The following is a 16,994-nucleotide window of genomic DNA, read 5'->3' as shown; positions in this document are numbered from 1 at the left end:
GTTCAATGTAAAAAATATATTTCACAACAAGACGGAAACAAGTCATCCCAATAAGTTCCGCCTCTAAGTACATCGCAAACCTTACATAAATGTTGTTTAATAAACAGAAGAGAGTTTTACAGATTTTCTCCCAGGTCCATATGTATTATATATAGCATTGCTGCCACAAGATATTTGAAATTTCAATGCATATAGATGTGTTTGTCTTCTAATTCAAATGTGAATGACAGCAATTTCTACATAGTATTGGTGGCATATCTATACAGAATCATGTTGTGCTTAATGAAAATTGCATACTTCGCATATTAACAGGATCAATTGACAACTCCAAGACTATGTAGTTGATAGATGTCACGCGGGTTTAAAAATAAAAGAATAAAAGAAAAATATAAGCACAAAAGTGAAAATATGCTGTTTACTGTGAAAAGAGGTTTTGTTCATCTTTATGTCCAGATATATAGAGGGAAAGATTTAAGTCAGAATATTATCTCCATGATACAAGTCTAGTGTATTGTTTTAGAAGATAAAGATGATACGATGAGACAGGTATCTAGTTTTCTATTTCTGTTTGTTCTTTGGATGTCTTCTGATAATTTAAAGTAGAGTTTCTATTTCTTAATGTGAGTTTTTTGTTGGCAATAATTATATTTATATAAAATATACATTATTTTTGGTACATAGGAGGGATTTCGGATAGTTATACTGATCCTGGTAATTCTAACAGTTTTCTTCTATCAATCATATACAAATGACATAAACGGATTTAGAAGAATGAATATTTGTAGATTGAACTGTTCTCTACATCTGAACACTATATCAGAAAAACGCTGATACAGTGTATGTTATTTCCTTTTTTCATAAGCATCTGTTCTTCGGTGGACGAGTAGTAGAACATTGTGTTTGAGATGTTAACTTTAATTTATTTTGCCATGTCCGTTTATTTGCACTAATGTATGCGACGTATCTCAGGTATAGCACTGCTTTTTTTAACATTAAGCTCCACCCTTTTCACTTTAAGGTTTTGCAAATGTAGCAGGGCACAATTTACATAACACATACTAGGCTATGATATAAAGTATACTAGTACATTGGTATAATACTGAAATTAAAACAAAACTTTACCGAAATTACATTACAGAAATGTCGCTTTCTCATGGCAAAAGCTTCTGAATTGGAGCAATTTAATAATAGTTAATTTATTACTTTATGTGGTAAAATGGTATACGCAATACATTATCAATTTTAGTTGCATTGTATATTATTTTTTTGTATTGTTACTAGATGCTTTAAGTTAATATGTCGTATAACATTCTAATTTGGTATATTTAAACTACTTTATAAGACAAGTATGCATTTTGTCAATTACTAATGCATTGAATAAATTTCAGACAATGCCAAGTAACAATCTTCACCAATTAACATTTGCGCTTGATCTCATCCATTTACATAACTTGTCGTTCTATGTTTATATATGTGCTCTTGAATTCCATCTACACTTGCAGCAGTTTCCGGTATATGTTCACGTGTTATGACACTTTTGTTTTACTTTGTTATTGAAACATTAAATATGATTTGTATAAGAATGCATGTACAGTTAGAAACGATACCTATTCGAGATTTCTCTAGTTCAACTGACCAGTGAACTGAAGCAAATATAAAAACAATGATCCGCCGTGAACACAAAAACTTAAAAGGTCAATTTACCAACAACTGATCACTCAGAGCCTACACAAACAATAAAAGGTAAGGGTATATTTCCCTGAGGCACAGAGCACAGCAAACGACCAGAGCCACGCATCACAAAGTAGGTCAGCAACTAACAGAAACTGTAGTGGGAAGATATAGCAGACGGATTGCTTCAAATAGTCTAACAACAAGTACATTTTAATTGTATTAAAGATGTACAAATAGGCATCCGGTAGAAAACCGGGTGGGGTGTTGGGGCAAGTGGACCACGCTCCAAGCATTTTGTCATGGATATGGAGTATGCACACTTTTCTAATGGCTTACGTTATAACAGTCGGCCTCAGACCCTGTCAGAAAAGTTAGGTGCACCAGAATAATTAGAAATGCATGACTTTTATTCTAAGAAATGTATGACTTTATGATTTTTATTAGTATCACTTTTAGCTAAAGGCAGCCTCTCTCAATGATGATAAATTTTGTTACACAAAATTTGATATAAAATGTATATCATACAATGAGAAATAACAAAAGAGTTGATACTGGTATCGCATATTTATAACAACCAAATTCGCTGTACTTAGTTTTCTCAACGCCGCCGGATATATATCTGATTTCAGCCGCAGTTTCGTTTCTAATATAATCTCAAAATCTTTCGTGCATAATACAGAGACTAACATAAGTGCACAAATTTCGAAACTCCAATGTTTGAATTAGCTCTACACCAGAATGACAAAACTATATTCACAGAGTGGTCTCCTTTGCCGTCGTTATTCAACGAAAAGCTTATGGTCATTTTACTTACGATGCTAAATTTCTAGCAAGTCGGTGACAGGTTAAGCTATTTCCGAGGATACAGTCCTGTTGTGTATATCCGATAAAATTGTGGGTATCCCATGCCTTGTGCTATGATTTTTTTCTATTTCCATTAAGGTTACTGGTAATAGATATTAGTGTGTTCCTTATTTTTCCCCTCTCATTACATCTAAATATTTTTGTCTCCTCCTTTCCCTTCTCCCATTTCGTGAACTATTTATTGCTAGGTGAACATTAAACTGGCGCATTATTGCGGCACTGGCAAAGAGCTAACCATGTTTATACTGTTGGTTTGTTGTTGCGGCTGTGCTGTATTAATAGGATATACCGGTATATCACCTCGCATAAATGAAGGATGACAATCAAAACTACAAGAACTCACCACAAAAACTATTCCCAAAGCTGACATTAGTTTACCTTCGTAACATACTCAAGGGGTCAAGGGACTAACTATTTTGACATACTCAATAGAAACTAAAACTGAAACTGATTTATTTGATTAAACGACTATTTCTATAAAATGACATATTCAATGGCGTTGTACATTCAACTTAACAAACCTGAAAATATTAATAATGAAATGTAAAACTCACATAAAATAAAAAAAACTAACAACTGCTGTTATCGCATATAAAACAATTATCAAAAAATTTAAAACAATGCCATGAATGCTCTAAAATACAGTGTCTTAAGTTTATTTTGAATATATCAAATGATTTACTTTTGCGTAATGCTAAAGGCAGTTCATTCCACAGTTTTGGACCAATAGTACAGAAATTTCTGCCATTAAATGTTTTGCACTTGTTGTTTGGAACAACATAACGACATTCAGATTTCAAACCTTATCTACTAGGAACATACACTGTAAGCAGTTCTGTTAAATACATAGGTGTTTTGCCAACTATACATGAAAGAAAGTATCTTAAACTCAATCCTTGCTTTCATCGGCAACGAATGTAAGTCTGTACTGCTTAATTTCCTCCTGTTAGGGACCAGTTTTGCACATATGTTTTGAATACCTCGTATCTTACGCACCATTCCTTTAGCTACACCATACAGTATGACATTGCAGTAATCCAGATGTGTAATAACTAGAGACAAAACAAATTTCAGTGGCTGCTTTGGTTAAATATTTTTGGATGTTCTCAATTTGTAGGTAATTCAACATGGCTGTACGACATTTGTGGTTTACATGTTCTTTAAAGTTCAAGGTTTCTTCAAGAAATGCACCAAGATATCTAATTGATATCATCACCAGCAATGTTAATCGAATTTGTAAAAAATTCAGCAAAACTGTAGACTGATATGTAATTGGGAATGACATCAAAAAAGAGTTCCAGCATAGGTTAGATAAGCAAAGGTCCAAGGCAACTGCCTTGGGACACACTACATTCAAGCTGGCGGTCCGATGAATATATATTGTTTACATTAACCTTACAAGTACGAGGCCTTAAGTAGGAGTCTATCCATTGAAGAGCTGGACATCTAGCAGAATGTCGTCGTCGACAGTGTCAAATGCCGCACTTTAGTCAATTGCAATAAGGGTCGTGACTTCCTGTTTCTCCGTACCACTTACAAGATCATTAACCAACCGAAGCAGCGTAGGTTCACAGGATTGATATTTTCTATATGCAAACTGTTTCTTAGGCAAAATACCTTTTAGATTTACATGTTTGTTTAATCTGTAAAGAACAGCTTTCACAATAAGTTTTGACAGAAACTCACAGGACGATAGTTGGAAAGCTCTAGTTCAAAACCTGTTTTTTTAGCAAAGGTCTAACAAGAGCTTGTTTGTATTTCACAGGAAAACACCTTATTGCAATGAGAGATTTACCAATTTAGTGATACTAGGGAGAAGTTCGTCTTCATGGGATTTCAGAAAACGTGTTGGTAAAATATCTAGCTTTGAAGAGGTAGTATTCAATTAACTGATGAGTTTTTTCACTTCATCTTCAACCATTTCAGGAAATTTGTCTAAATGTTGTACCTTAAGTACTTGAGGTTTAAAGTTTTGGTATTCACTTAGGAACTGACGTATTTTTGAGATTTTTCCATGAAAATGTCAGCGAATTCTTCGCCCAAATAAATAATAGACTCTCCTTGAGAAAATGGATCTTCAGATTCGGTACTAGTTAGTTCAAATACTAATTCGTACAGAGTCTTGGAATTATCTTTAGCGTTCTCTATCTTTTCACTGAGTGTGTTTCTCTTTTGACGATTGATTTCAAAATTGTATTCATTTCTTACTGCTTTATACGACTCAAACTGATCTATTTTACCGTAACGTCTCCATGCTTTCTTACTTGTTGTTTTAGACTATCACACGTTTATTATTATAATGTAAGTTACTTTATGATTTATCTTTTACATACATAAAAATATGATATATTAACTTATGGAAGCGATATGAAATTACAATATGTTGCTAACAAATGTCTCACGAAACCTACGAGAACAAAGGTCCAATAAGTATTGCCAAAGTAATATCTGATTATTTCCATAATTGTTTACATCTTATTGAAAATGCATATGTACTTTTTTAGAGATATATCGCACTGAGATAAATCATTAAAACGGATATGTATGCAGTTGAAAAATACGGTATTTACTTCGTAAACCCTTCCCGATTTTTGTATCAACGTGTAATATTTACAAATAAAATTTTCTTCTAAGAAAGGAAGTATTATTTAAGTCTTATGAAATTTTATACATTTAACGTTTTTATCATTTTAAGTTTATTGTTGTTTCGATATGACTTAAATTCCAAGATCCCATCCGGGAGTAATATTAATCGGTGTAAATTTATTCAACATATCTTGCGGTTTTTCATGGGATAAGTACACCACGCATATACCATATATGGGCGCGGAAATATGGTATGAAGGCTATTGAAAATGTATGGACACACATTATACGAAGAAAACCAGTTTTTTTAATAATATGAACACGTTAGTTTTACCATTTCCTTTTTATATTGTTTATGGTGTTAATTGCGCGATAAATTTGCTCTACCTTCATGCAACCCGCAATAATTTCATGGGTTTTACCTTTTATTGTCAATGTTATCAGCTTATTAATAATCATATTTCGTCTCTCTATGAATATTTTAAGAACCTAAATAAGTAATATAATATTTGACTATGTACCTTTAATTATAAATTCTGTAAAATACGACAGTGAATACAATGAAGTCCGTATCATGCGTCAGCAGAATATCTTAAAAACAATAACCAACTTCAATGGCATTTATAATATGTATACGTCAAATGGCGGGAAGGGAAAACCATGAGATTAGTTGGAGTATTTTCATATAAAAAATATCATGAAAAGCATGAATTATATGATAATCACAATTTATTATGTTGCCCACATGAAAATTGTGGAAATCATGTAGTTAATGTTATGGCGGGAAAAATATTACAACAATGCAGACATATGGGAGCATAATAAAGAAATTAAAATATGTAACATTTGCTCCAAAAGAGCAGCAATAAACATTTTGCTCCCAATTCAAAGTAATACAGTTTAATGCACTCGCACTATGCGACACATGACACAGTTCTATAAATATTTCACACCCCCCCCCCCCCCAAAAAAAAAACAAAAACAAACAACTCCAAAACAACAGCAACAATAACAACAAAACAACAACACCCTCCTCCCCCTCCTCTCAAAAAACAACACTAAAAACAAAAAATGAAAGACGAGCCTTACAGATTCTGCGTCACTACCCTTTCTACATAAAATTTCAAATATTATTTTCTTACTCCTTTTAAACATTTTGTTATGATATTACGCAAACGAAGCACATTAATTCAGTCTGTGTAAACAAGAATCATATCATGACATTGCAAACGCGTACCAAATGAAATTGTTCAATGTAAAGTTACGGTGATTTTTGTGTAAACAGTTTCAGTACACGCAGCGGCTTGATCATCTACACCTTAATGCTTGATACGTCACACAAAGAAGAGAATTACTGAGATTTAAATTGCGTTTCCCACACAGATAACCGCACTTGACATTCTGTGATCAGAATATGACATCGGATCATGATTAAACATACTTCAAAATCCAAATGTTCTTGTTTAAAACCGTTTTCCATTTTGTATTTTCGGTTATATGTTACATACTGTTCATTACTTATTGAGCAGGGGGTGGGTAGGGGGATGAGACTCGATTTAGCACGACTTCTTACGTATTTGGGTAAACCGTTTTAATATTAATATGGTTAAATCCTTATACATGTATTTCTTATTTCGAAGATATAATAAATAGATTCTTAAAGTTCTTACTGCAGAAATGTAATAAATAAATCCTTATATTTCTTAATGCACCAGTATCATAAATAAATATCCACCTGGATGATGAAACCTAAATATATTATATATTTAAAACTCTTTAAACAAGACTGACAGAGTAACTCGCAAAATTAAACGAAATTGTACTTGCAATAATACAAGTTCAAAATGTTCTTTTTATAATAATATGTTTGACTAAACTAAATATACTTAAGAAGCAATATCAAGCTCTATCACTAGGCTATTGTGTGAATAGATTTCACAAAATCTGATTTTCGTAACAATTTTCATCTAAAACACTAAGGATAAAGAAGTGATATGAAGCCGTGCTTCCAAACTATATTAATCAGTCTGACTCAGAAGAAGAAGAACGTCTCCTCTTTCTTATTTCAGAACCTGTCAACTGCGTGTTTATTTTAGAGAAAAAATCTTGCTCGAACTGCATAGCCTCTGTTTTCTGTGTTTCTACACTTGAAATTCCGGCGAAAGAGACTGCCGCCCCATCATTGATGTTGTCATCACTTTGTATACCCTCATCTGTGTCAGAATTTTCCTGTCTTGATGGGCTTGCTGTTTCCGAGCTGGTGGATGATTCTGATGATGCCGACGAATCAAATGTTACACCTCTTTCAAAACGCTGTCGGAAAAGAGAAAACAAGTTATAATTTCCATCATTTTACATTACATGAATTAAGTTTTATTGCCGACACTTGAAGTACATCTTAGATGCAACTCACTGGTATACTTTACTAGTATACCATATATGAACAATCAGACTGTAAATATATTACATTTATTTTAATATTTCACACTATCTTCAATAAATTGTTTAACACATTCTTAAACAATGTATTTAATTTCTTGACATTTGTCCGAAGCGACCATTTTGAAAGATTACTATTTCAGCTTCACAAGCGTTGATTAAGTATACTCCAGGATACCCTGAGGTAACGTAGAATGAGACATAACTGAACGGTAAATATAGATGTTTTACTAGTACTTTGTTTTATGATGTCTCCAAAGTTGTTTATGAATGGATATATATTCATTAAAGTCGTTTTTCTTCACATGTCACCAGAAATTACCTCACAAAACAATTTTATGATTTTCGCTTCGTCTTTCTTCACTTCATTCGCAATCTGCTTATACAAAGAAATGAATCTGGACTTATCCCTTCCAGTTAAACTGGCTCTACCGTCAGATCTTATTTCTTCCTCTGCATGCCGGAAGCAAAGTACAGCTTCTTTCAACAACAATTTTGCATTTTCTGTAAATTTAATAATATTTACCTCAGAAACATAACCATATGAATGAATATGAATATAATCTTAAGAGTAATTATTCGCAAAACAAGAAAATTTGCATTTTTGAATATCAACGAAATACTGTTGATCTTCCTGGCTACCTTGACTTTTCTTTTAATAGAAGATAGATCCATAGGTATTATGCATCATTCTAAAACAATTCAGAGGGATGTAATAGGAACTTTTAAACATTTGAACACTTTTGAATTGGTATCTAACGTTATTAATGGCAGCAGTTTTGATACCATGTAGAAAAAGGTCAATTTCGTCTTTATCTGTGAATGTGAAATTACATGTTTCTGGTCACAGTAATGACCTTATTCAAGACACCTAAAGATTGAAAAAGATTATATAACCATCATCGGAGACCTTTAGAATTATGTATACTAGTAGTTTATATCTGAATCTTCCAAAATAAAGTCGAAATGCTAGATAATCGCTGTTTTGGATTAGTGTATCAACAGTAACTCAGATTTTAAAACGGAAGAAAATACATGTATACAAACATCCATACCTGCATCAGTTTTTACTTCCTCACGCCAAAGTAGAAATGTCCTCCCTGTATTGTAGTATGCTAATGTTATATTCCGATCAGGTGTTTTGAACGGAGCTATTTTTATTTCAAGCGATCTTTTCATATCACTTATTGCTGCTTTAAACTGTTTCAGATAAAACAAAGCCTTTGCTTTCTCAGACAGCTTATTACCATATCTTGGCATTCCATCTGCTCCCATTTGGACATCTTTAGCCATAGAATCTTCGAATATTTTAAGGGCTTGTTTGAAGTATTTGCTTGCATCTTCAGTGACACATTTATAAATTGAAATTTCTTGACGTGCCTTTGCCAGATATATGGTACCAACGTTAAATTCATACACTGCTATATCTGGATGTATATTGCCGGAAGAAAATTTTCGTAACCTATCCGCGGCTTCGTTATGATAAAGCAACGCGTTGTCATAGTCCCCCGAGTCAAAGTAAGCGTTTCCAATAGCATTTAAAGCAATCGCAGCCTCAGGGACATTTTGTATCTTCTGATAGATATCCAGCGACTTCTTAAAACATTCGATAGCTGTATGAAGTTGTTTTTCCTGTTTACAACGGCAAAGTCGTCCTCTGACGTACCAGAAACGCCCTTTTAGATCTACACTAGTATCGTCTTCACTTATCTCATTAAAAAGTGTGGTCTCAAGAATGGAAATTTCTTCTTCTGCCTTAGAAAACAGTCCACAGTCCACCATCATCCGTATTTCTTCAAGTTTCCAAAACACAAATGAGTGTTGTCTACCATTAGATTTCATTTGTTCAGTTATTTTTTTGTAAAGTTGCTCCTTTTCTAAGCGTGTCATTTGAAGAATCTCTTGCAGCTTACTCAGATATCTATTTTTATTTGCCGAAAGTAAATCGTTTTCATCATTCTCCCGCTTAGAAAGAACGTGGAACAAAACTTTCAATAATGGCCTATCGGTTGAAATTTTCGAGACTGCCTCCGCGTAGTTTCTATCTACATTTGCTATGTATGGTTCCATCCGTTGAAGCATATGCTTACAAAAATTGTTTTGGGCCTGCTCGGAGAATCGGTCGTACTTCGGAAGATTATGTACATATTCGAATATCAAAGGATGGAGGCAATATTGCATATCCTTTTGTCCGGTATATACTCTTTGAATAATCTGTCGATTAGTTAGTTTCATCATCAAGGAAAGTGTTTCTTCTTCTTCAATTTCTAGTACAGCTTTCACTATCTCAGTGCCGAACTGAGATGTTTCCACAACAGATAACAAACGAAGTTGTTGCTTCTCCGATTCTTTCAGAGACTTATACGAATACTCAATACATCCCTTCATTACGTTCTGCAGTTGTGCATTGCAAAATGACTTCAGCATGTCGTCAGAGACATTCTGTGGCTCCCACGACTTCACAGTAGATGCCAACAGCCGAATGGCAAGTGGAACTTCGCCAGTTATGTCAAGAAGTGTTTGGCATTGTTTTTCTGTTAACTCAATCTGAACATGATAAAATCAATAAGAAATCGTTTAAAATCATACAATTAAACTAAGCAAATTAATAAAAGCTTGGATTTAGTATTTTCATGAGAGGTAATGGAACGTGTATCATCTCCCTCCCCCTAGCACCGGTTCGAAAATAAAATGCATGGAAAGTATTATTAAAATGCTGTTGTGATGTAGATAAAATGGTGTGCGCGCGTGTGCGTATGCTTATTGTTCGTCTTGTCCTTATGTGTTGGCTTTGAGTGTGTGTGTGTGTGTGTTGTTCGTTTTGTCCTGATGTGTAAGCTTTGAGTGTGTGTGTGTGTGTGTGTGTGTGTGTGTGGTGCACGCGTTTGCGTGCTGGGGGGTTCGTTTTGAGGAGGCTGCGCTTTTGGTGCGTGGCATTCCCTGTTTAATATTTCTCTTTGTTTTTAGAATGTTCTTTTGGAAAACATGTAATGCAACAAAGGAAAGTATGATAAGATAAGTTATGAAAAGTGCAACAACCCCCATCGCTTAGGTCAGTCTTTAGCGGCATTCTATTACAGATTTGTATTGCACGGGCCTTAAAGAAACCTGTATAATTTTACATCTCTGATGGTAAATAATCATTAATTTGATATTAAATACATACTGGCCGTAATGAAAGCTTCAACAATGTCTCCGCGCTTTTTCTCTCGAGTGGTAGCAGTTCTACTTGTTCCATTCCCTTGATTTCAGTATCAGCTCCGATTGCCATTCTGGATGTCGCAATCCATTTAATCTATAAATGGATAGAAAATATTTACGCTAGTGCGTTGTAAACTTGAAACTATCATATAAGATGATAGACTAATATATAATATGATAAAAGGTCTGACTTATGAATACGCAAAGACAAACAAGAAATAAACTTGCACGGACACTCTAGTAATATTGTTATTGGCAAACATGCGAGTGTGCTACATATCCCTAATTTCAAATAACATTTTGTCCGTCAAATAATATTTTCATGTTTATACTTACTGACTGGCCTATCTGGTAAACCAATATATTTTTACAAAACAACAATTCAAGGTATTATGGATTTAAAATAAGCGGGCAAAATGAGATATCTAGAAGTTATTGTTACATGCTATCTTAAGAGGTGTTTCTAAACTCTTGGCTGGAATAACCTGCTAGGGTTATATATTTGTGACATTTAAATATTGAGATTTACAGTTATGACATTAGTAAAAAAACAAAGAAGAAATAATTTGTTAAAAAGGTGTTTTACTGGCATGTATGCTGGACTATCAAGGCATCTTCGTAAAATGTGAAGAACTTCTTCTCTGTTAGACTGAAATACGTCTTCTATGTTATCCAGTAATATACATGTGTCTAGTATATGTGAAAAGAAAAAACAAAACGTCTTTTGAATAAAAACAGAAAGATTCAAAACAAACATTTTTTATAATTCCTTTTTTAAAATTTCAATTTTGTGCATGTGAATAAAGCTCAGATATGAAGAAATATAGTCGTACACGTGAGCTTGTTGGAGTGCGGGAAACTCCAAATGCGCTTTCCAAACCATGTATCAGATGTATAGTAATATAGTCGAACACGTGTGCTTGTTAGAGTGCGGGAATCTCCAACTACGCTCTCAAAACCATGCATCAAATGCAAACATTGGAAGCAAACAAGTTTGTAGGAAGTTACTACTTAAGTATGATCCATTATGCTCTTTCTTGTGCGTTAAAAGAATTAATACATATTACATTCAACGTTTTTCCAACATATGCAAGTAACAATTTCAAAACGTATGCATATACATGTTAGGCAACATTAGAAGTTTAATTGCCTTGATATTATCATCCAAAATCTAAATGCAGTCAAATGAAAGCCCGTACCTTTTGAAATGGTCTTAAGGTGGTGTAAAAGTTCGTTCGTCAAACTTTCTGTATCGGATGGAATTATATACACCGTGAAGTTGGCTAGAAGTCTTCGTAAAAAGTCGCCAGTGCTCGTCACTTGCCTAAAATGGTCATACAAAGATAACCAGTATGTGTGATTATCAAAGCCGCATTAGGCACTTTTTATAATGCTTTTATCATCAAACTCGTTTAAGTAGTTTTGTAGTTCGAGGAAAAACGACAACCAGCGTCTACTGAACGTTTGACAGTAGCTAAAACTATAGCAGGTTAATATACGTGTATTAATAATTGTATGCAAAAGATATGGTCTTTAACTAACAATAGAACAATCAAATTCTACTTACTTTAGATCAACGGAAATAATTTTTCTGTTACGTGAATACAAGAGTCTTGCACATATTTCATTTGCTAGTAATGTTTTTCCAAGACCTCCATTTCCATGAATCCATATACCTTGTATTGATAAAGTAAGTACGGTATTAAATTAAATTTTACTATTTAAAATTAAAAAAAAAACGTATTAAAGAAATGAAATATAATTATATTTGAAATTTATTTACATTGCCCTGCACAATATGAAGATACATTTAGACAAGTACTAAGGTGAAAACCGATATTGAACGAACCAACAGGCTGGGTACAAGCGCAAATATATCTCATATTGTATTAAACAATGATTAATTACGTTTTATTCTTTGCTATGTTTCCTTGTTAAGAAAAGCCTTTCAGAGGGGAGCGACCTAATAATCACCATGGTCTCGAAATGAGTGATTTCATAAACGTATCAAAGAATAACACTGCGTAAAATGGTATTTTAATCGATCAACAGCTTTTCTCTTTAATTTTACATTAGCTGAACCGTTCAGTAAAGGAATGGTATACTTTTCTTTTATCAAAAACGGAAACATATCTGAGGGTTACTTGCTTCAAGAGCAAATCGTGAACTGGAAAATATAAACGGGTATAGAATAATATGACAGGAATGCTAATAACAACTATAGTATGCAAAATACATATAAGTCATGATACAAAGGGGTGATGTGGTTCTCTGAAATGAACCCAAGCATGGACCACAAACAGGATCGTAGGTAAAATTTATACACAATACCTTTATAACGTGAACTGTCTAATCTTTTGATAGCATCATGTATTTCTTGTTCTCGTCCAATAATGTTTGGACATCCAAATCGTTTCCTTGCAATCATATAATCTCTGATTATTTGCCCAAAACTTCTATCTGAGTATTCAGGGTGATGGTCCATTATATTAAAAACGTGCTCAACTGTGGACAAGGCCTCCTCAGTCAGCATATTATTTTCGAGTACATTAAGAAGATCACTAGGATTTTCAATCTCAGATCTGTTCATAATTTCTTTTCCAATTTTGTCTTTCATTAAAAGTATAACCTATAAAAACAAATCGTTTTTTTAATGAATATTATTTGGAATGTTATATGTGAGACATGAGACATTTACACAGCACTGCATAGACACATCTTCATTTAAACTATGCGACAAAATTGAATTATCCCTTAACACAAATTACTTTCGTCATAAACTATTATTTTGTTTGAATGACTTGTCATACAAACCCTTTTAAGTTCCGCTTGAGTCAATTCTTCATCAAGTTTCTGTTTTAGGCCTTCCCAAAACCCCTGAAAACCTTCCTCTACATCTTCAGCATCTATAGCTGCATCCCATGGTAACTGTTGTTCTACTTCCATCATCTTGTAGTATTTTATCATTCTGTGTTCATATAAAATGCATTGTCTCGTTAGTAATAATATTGTAGACCCTAAATGGAATTTTTTTGAGTCACCTGACGTGAATACTTGCACATATGCAAAAACTATTTTATTAGCATGGTTTTACACCAACATATAATCAGTTTTGTAAAGACTGATAGAGATTAGAGACTTATTAAAGTGGTTTTGTTTTAGGGTGCAAAGGTTCGCTCAAAAATTATGTTAAAACTCTATTTTCTTTTAATGTGGCTTTTAATTGTGCTAAGCTCATTGTTCTTTCTTCTTCAAATGCATTGCCTAGATGAATATATGGTTCAACAGGATTTTTTAAAATATATTTTACATATATAGTTTCTTGCCGTTCCAATACGGTGCTCCACTGCATTTGTTCCTTTGTTTCTACATTATAAATACACACACTGTTGTAGGGCTAGGGGAATGCGGCTTTGACATTTGACTTTTTACCTTGTTTTAATATCTAACTACTGACAGATGAAATTAAACTGAGTATTCATGTAAAGAACCAAAACACAACCCTGTTTTAAATGAGTAAACGATGAAATTAACATATACATGTAGTAACCAATGTGTAATTATTTTGTTTTCATGTTGTTTTCAACGTTCTTTTATATATACAAGTACATGTGGTAACAATGTTTATTTAAATAAGAAGGAGCAATAGAAATAAGAGGCAGCAATACATACCGTCACTGCAGTAGCTAATCCATGAATGGTTCATAGGTGTGAAATGTAACACGATCATCTTTCCAGGATAACGTCCAGAAATATACAATAATGTAAACTAAATGTATTGTCTAATTAATTTTTATTGTCATTTCATATTGTGAACTATAAACAAATGGTCTTTGAGAAGTTTCGAGTAATAAGTATCGCTTGTCTACTAATGCAATAATATAAACACAGTATACATCATAAAAAGTGTCGATAAGCGGAAGTAGTCCTTCAAATTCAGTAAAATGTCGCTATGTAGTACACTATCTGTTTTATCTTGTTTTGAGTAATGTACACATTGACTTTTTGTACTGTTTATAAAATATTCAAAATACGATAAAGTTTAACAATGACATTCACAGTTTAAATATGTAACTTAAGACGACACAGTGTAATGCAATCGGTATATGATCTAACCTTGTTTATGAAAAATAACCTTAACACGTTGAATGCAGTGAATAGAATATCCTATATTTAAGAAATGAAATGATTTTTTTTTCGCTGTTCATGCGAAATGAATAAGATCGGCAAATTCATGAATCGCGCAAAATTTGCCGATCCTGTTTTGTTGTTCATTTCGCATGAACACCGAAAAATTAGCTTCTTCTTTTATATTTACCTTATATTTCCTTTCCATTTCTAAACAAGATTATAATATAACTTGCACATATTTTGCGACACTAAACATTAAAATCAGCTTCCCGGCCACTCTGTTCACCAGACGGAACAACTGCGAAGTCATCTAAGGAACATTCTCCCTGACTACACGCGGACGTCGTCAAAACAGCAATAGGTTATCACTAAGCAGCGATGACTCCTTTCCTATTGTTGTTCATATGAAATAAACGACATATTTTTAATTATACGGATATAAACATGCAAACGTTGAATAAAATATTGACAATTAATACAGTGTCCTTGATGATATCGATTAGTTTAATAAACCATTATACTAAGATTTAAAAATATTTGTTATGTTGATTCATATAGCGGTAATCAAATGCATAAAATCAAATGGGTTCTTTAACAGAATCCGAGTTGTTTTGTTTGTTTTTTCTTTTTTGTTCCTTCTTCTTCTTTAAACAATCATGTGCAGGACAACACGAAAACGTTCTATTTTGCGAGGACGAAGTATATTATATTATTATATGCTTTTATAGTAGAATTATTTATTGTTCAGATGCTTTTTCTATACAACTAATGCATATTAGTTTCAAAATTATCTTGTTACCCCAAAGGCGCAGCATTGATTTCAGAGATTACATCCTTCGATTGTCTATGATTTCTTTTGTTTCATCGTTGCAGTACCACAGAAGTCCGCTTTGATTCGACGATAGTACAGTGCTCCCTCTCTAACCGGCTCGGTAGCCTAGTGGTAGAGTGTCCCTTTCGAGTGCGGGAGGTCGTGGGTTCGATCCTCGGCCGCGTCATATCAAAGACGTAAAAATGGTACTAGTAGCTTCTTCGCTTGGCGCTCAGCATTAAGAGGGTAGTGCTAGGACTGGTCAGCCCGGTGTCAGTATAATGTGACTGGGTGGGGTATCATGTCACGTGTCTACGGCGTGATATTCCAGTGAGGCAGCACTATAAAGTTGGGTATTGTGCTCACTGCTACAAGTAGACACCGTCGTTTATATGACTGAAAAATTGTTGAAAAAGACGTTAAACCCGAACACACACATACTCTCTCTACAATGGCCCTCTGAACAACAATTCACTCCTTGCAACAACACTTGCTACTGTCTCCAAAATATGCTCATTGTTCTTTATTTTACCTCTCTACAACAACTCCCTCCGAACAACGACCAAATTTTCTGTCTCCCAAAGGGTGTTGTTGTAGAGAGGGAGCACTGTGCGTTGATAGTCTAGCAGCAGTCGTTAGCTGATGATTTTAACGTCAGTTCAAACGTTTGCAACATTACATAGAGAAAATACAAAACTGTCGATGTAAATAATAAAATGTGGTTGTAAAAACACATTAGGCTATCTAAGTACGAGCGAGTCTGTTATCATTTCAGTCATTTTTGCTTTTTCAATGACCCTAGTAATCGTAATGAGCAAATATTAATATTATGTACATGCATATATTATATTCACATGTAGAATACTACACCCACTTAATTCTACTGAATTAGTGATGAATCCCAATCCAATTTACTTTACATCAAAGCTATGTTGACTAGTTTAGGCTTATTCAACTCTAAACCTTTAACAGACTCTATGAAGCATATAAAACGACATTTTAAGTCATTTAGTATCGACTGAAGACTGAAAAATGTCATTCCGTACTTGTTTTTATTACATGTTGTCTTCTCGGATTATGGTGTCCGTTCAATGCTTTAATGTATAATACAGTTTCGTTTAAACTGGTGCTGGGGGCGTAAATATATTTGTATTGCCGCTGAGGGCCCTTCTGTCCGTCAGTCCACTTGGTTTCCGATCGATAACTGAAAAACGCTTTAGCAGCCTTAAACTTCGTAGGAAGGTTGGTTCGTTATCAGCAAATGACTCGTATTGATTTGAGATTGAAA

General features: G+C 33.7%; 1 protein-coding gene across 4 annotated transcripts; it reads right to left on the bottom strand.

Annotated features, from left to right (window-relative positions):
- Positions 1–2,974: 2,974 nt before the first annotated feature.
- Positions 2,975–15,280, bottom strand: LOC123556820 (uncharacterized). 4 transcript variants are annotated; one of them, XM_053543140.1, is made up of 11 exons: positions 15,083–15,280; positions 14,437–14,494; positions 13,579–13,732; positions 13,096–13,393; positions 12,332–12,440; positions 11,964–12,088; positions 11,351–11,454; positions 10,730–10,858; positions 8,619–10,110; positions 7,886–8,067; positions 2,975–7,437 (listed from the first exon to the last, which is right to left on the bottom strand). In XM_053543140.1, the coding sequence occupies exons 3-11, from the start codon at positions 13,729–13,731 to the stop codon at positions 7,147–7,149; spliced, it is 2,883 nt and encodes a 960-aa protein (XP_053399115.1). In that variant the 5' UTR covers position 13,732; positions 14,437–14,494; positions 15,083–15,280; the 3' UTR covers positions 2,975–7,146. The 4 variants fall into 4 exon arrangements, with proteins under 4 accessions (XP_053399115.1, XP_053399113.1, XP_053399114.1 ...); XM_053543138.1 differs by having other exon boundaries at positions 14,437–14,774; positions 15,083–15,279; XM_053543139.1 differs by having other exon boundaries at positions 14,437–14,533; positions 15,083–15,279.
- Between the last annotated feature and the right edge of the window lie 1,714 nt (positions 15,281–16,994).

This window comes from Mercenaria mercenaria, chromosome 5, assembly GCF_021730395.1.
Source record: "Mercenaria mercenaria strain notata chromosome 5, MADL_Memer_1, whole genome shotgun sequence".
Taxonomy (NCBI): domain Eukaryota; kingdom Metazoa; phylum Mollusca; class Bivalvia; order Venerida; family Veneridae; genus Mercenaria; species Mercenaria mercenaria.
This window is presented reverse-complemented; position numbering and strand designations above follow the sequence as displayed.

What these genes read in the sequence shown, in the direction of transcription:
- LOC123556820 (XM_053543140.1), bottom strand. Translation starts at nt 13,731, where the DNA reads ATGATAAAATACTACAAGATGATGGAAGTAGAACAACAGTTACCATGG. An exon ending in ATAGTCCAGCATACATGCCA is followed by an intron (nt 10,859 to 11,350) that starts GTAAAACACCTT and finishes ATCCATTTATAG; the next exon opens with ATTAAATGGATTGCGACATC. An exon ending in TCATAAAATTGTTTTGTGAG is followed by an intron (nt 7,438 to 7,885) that starts GTAATTTCTGGT and finishes CTTTTCCGACAG; the next exon opens with CGTTTTGAAAGAGGTGTAAC.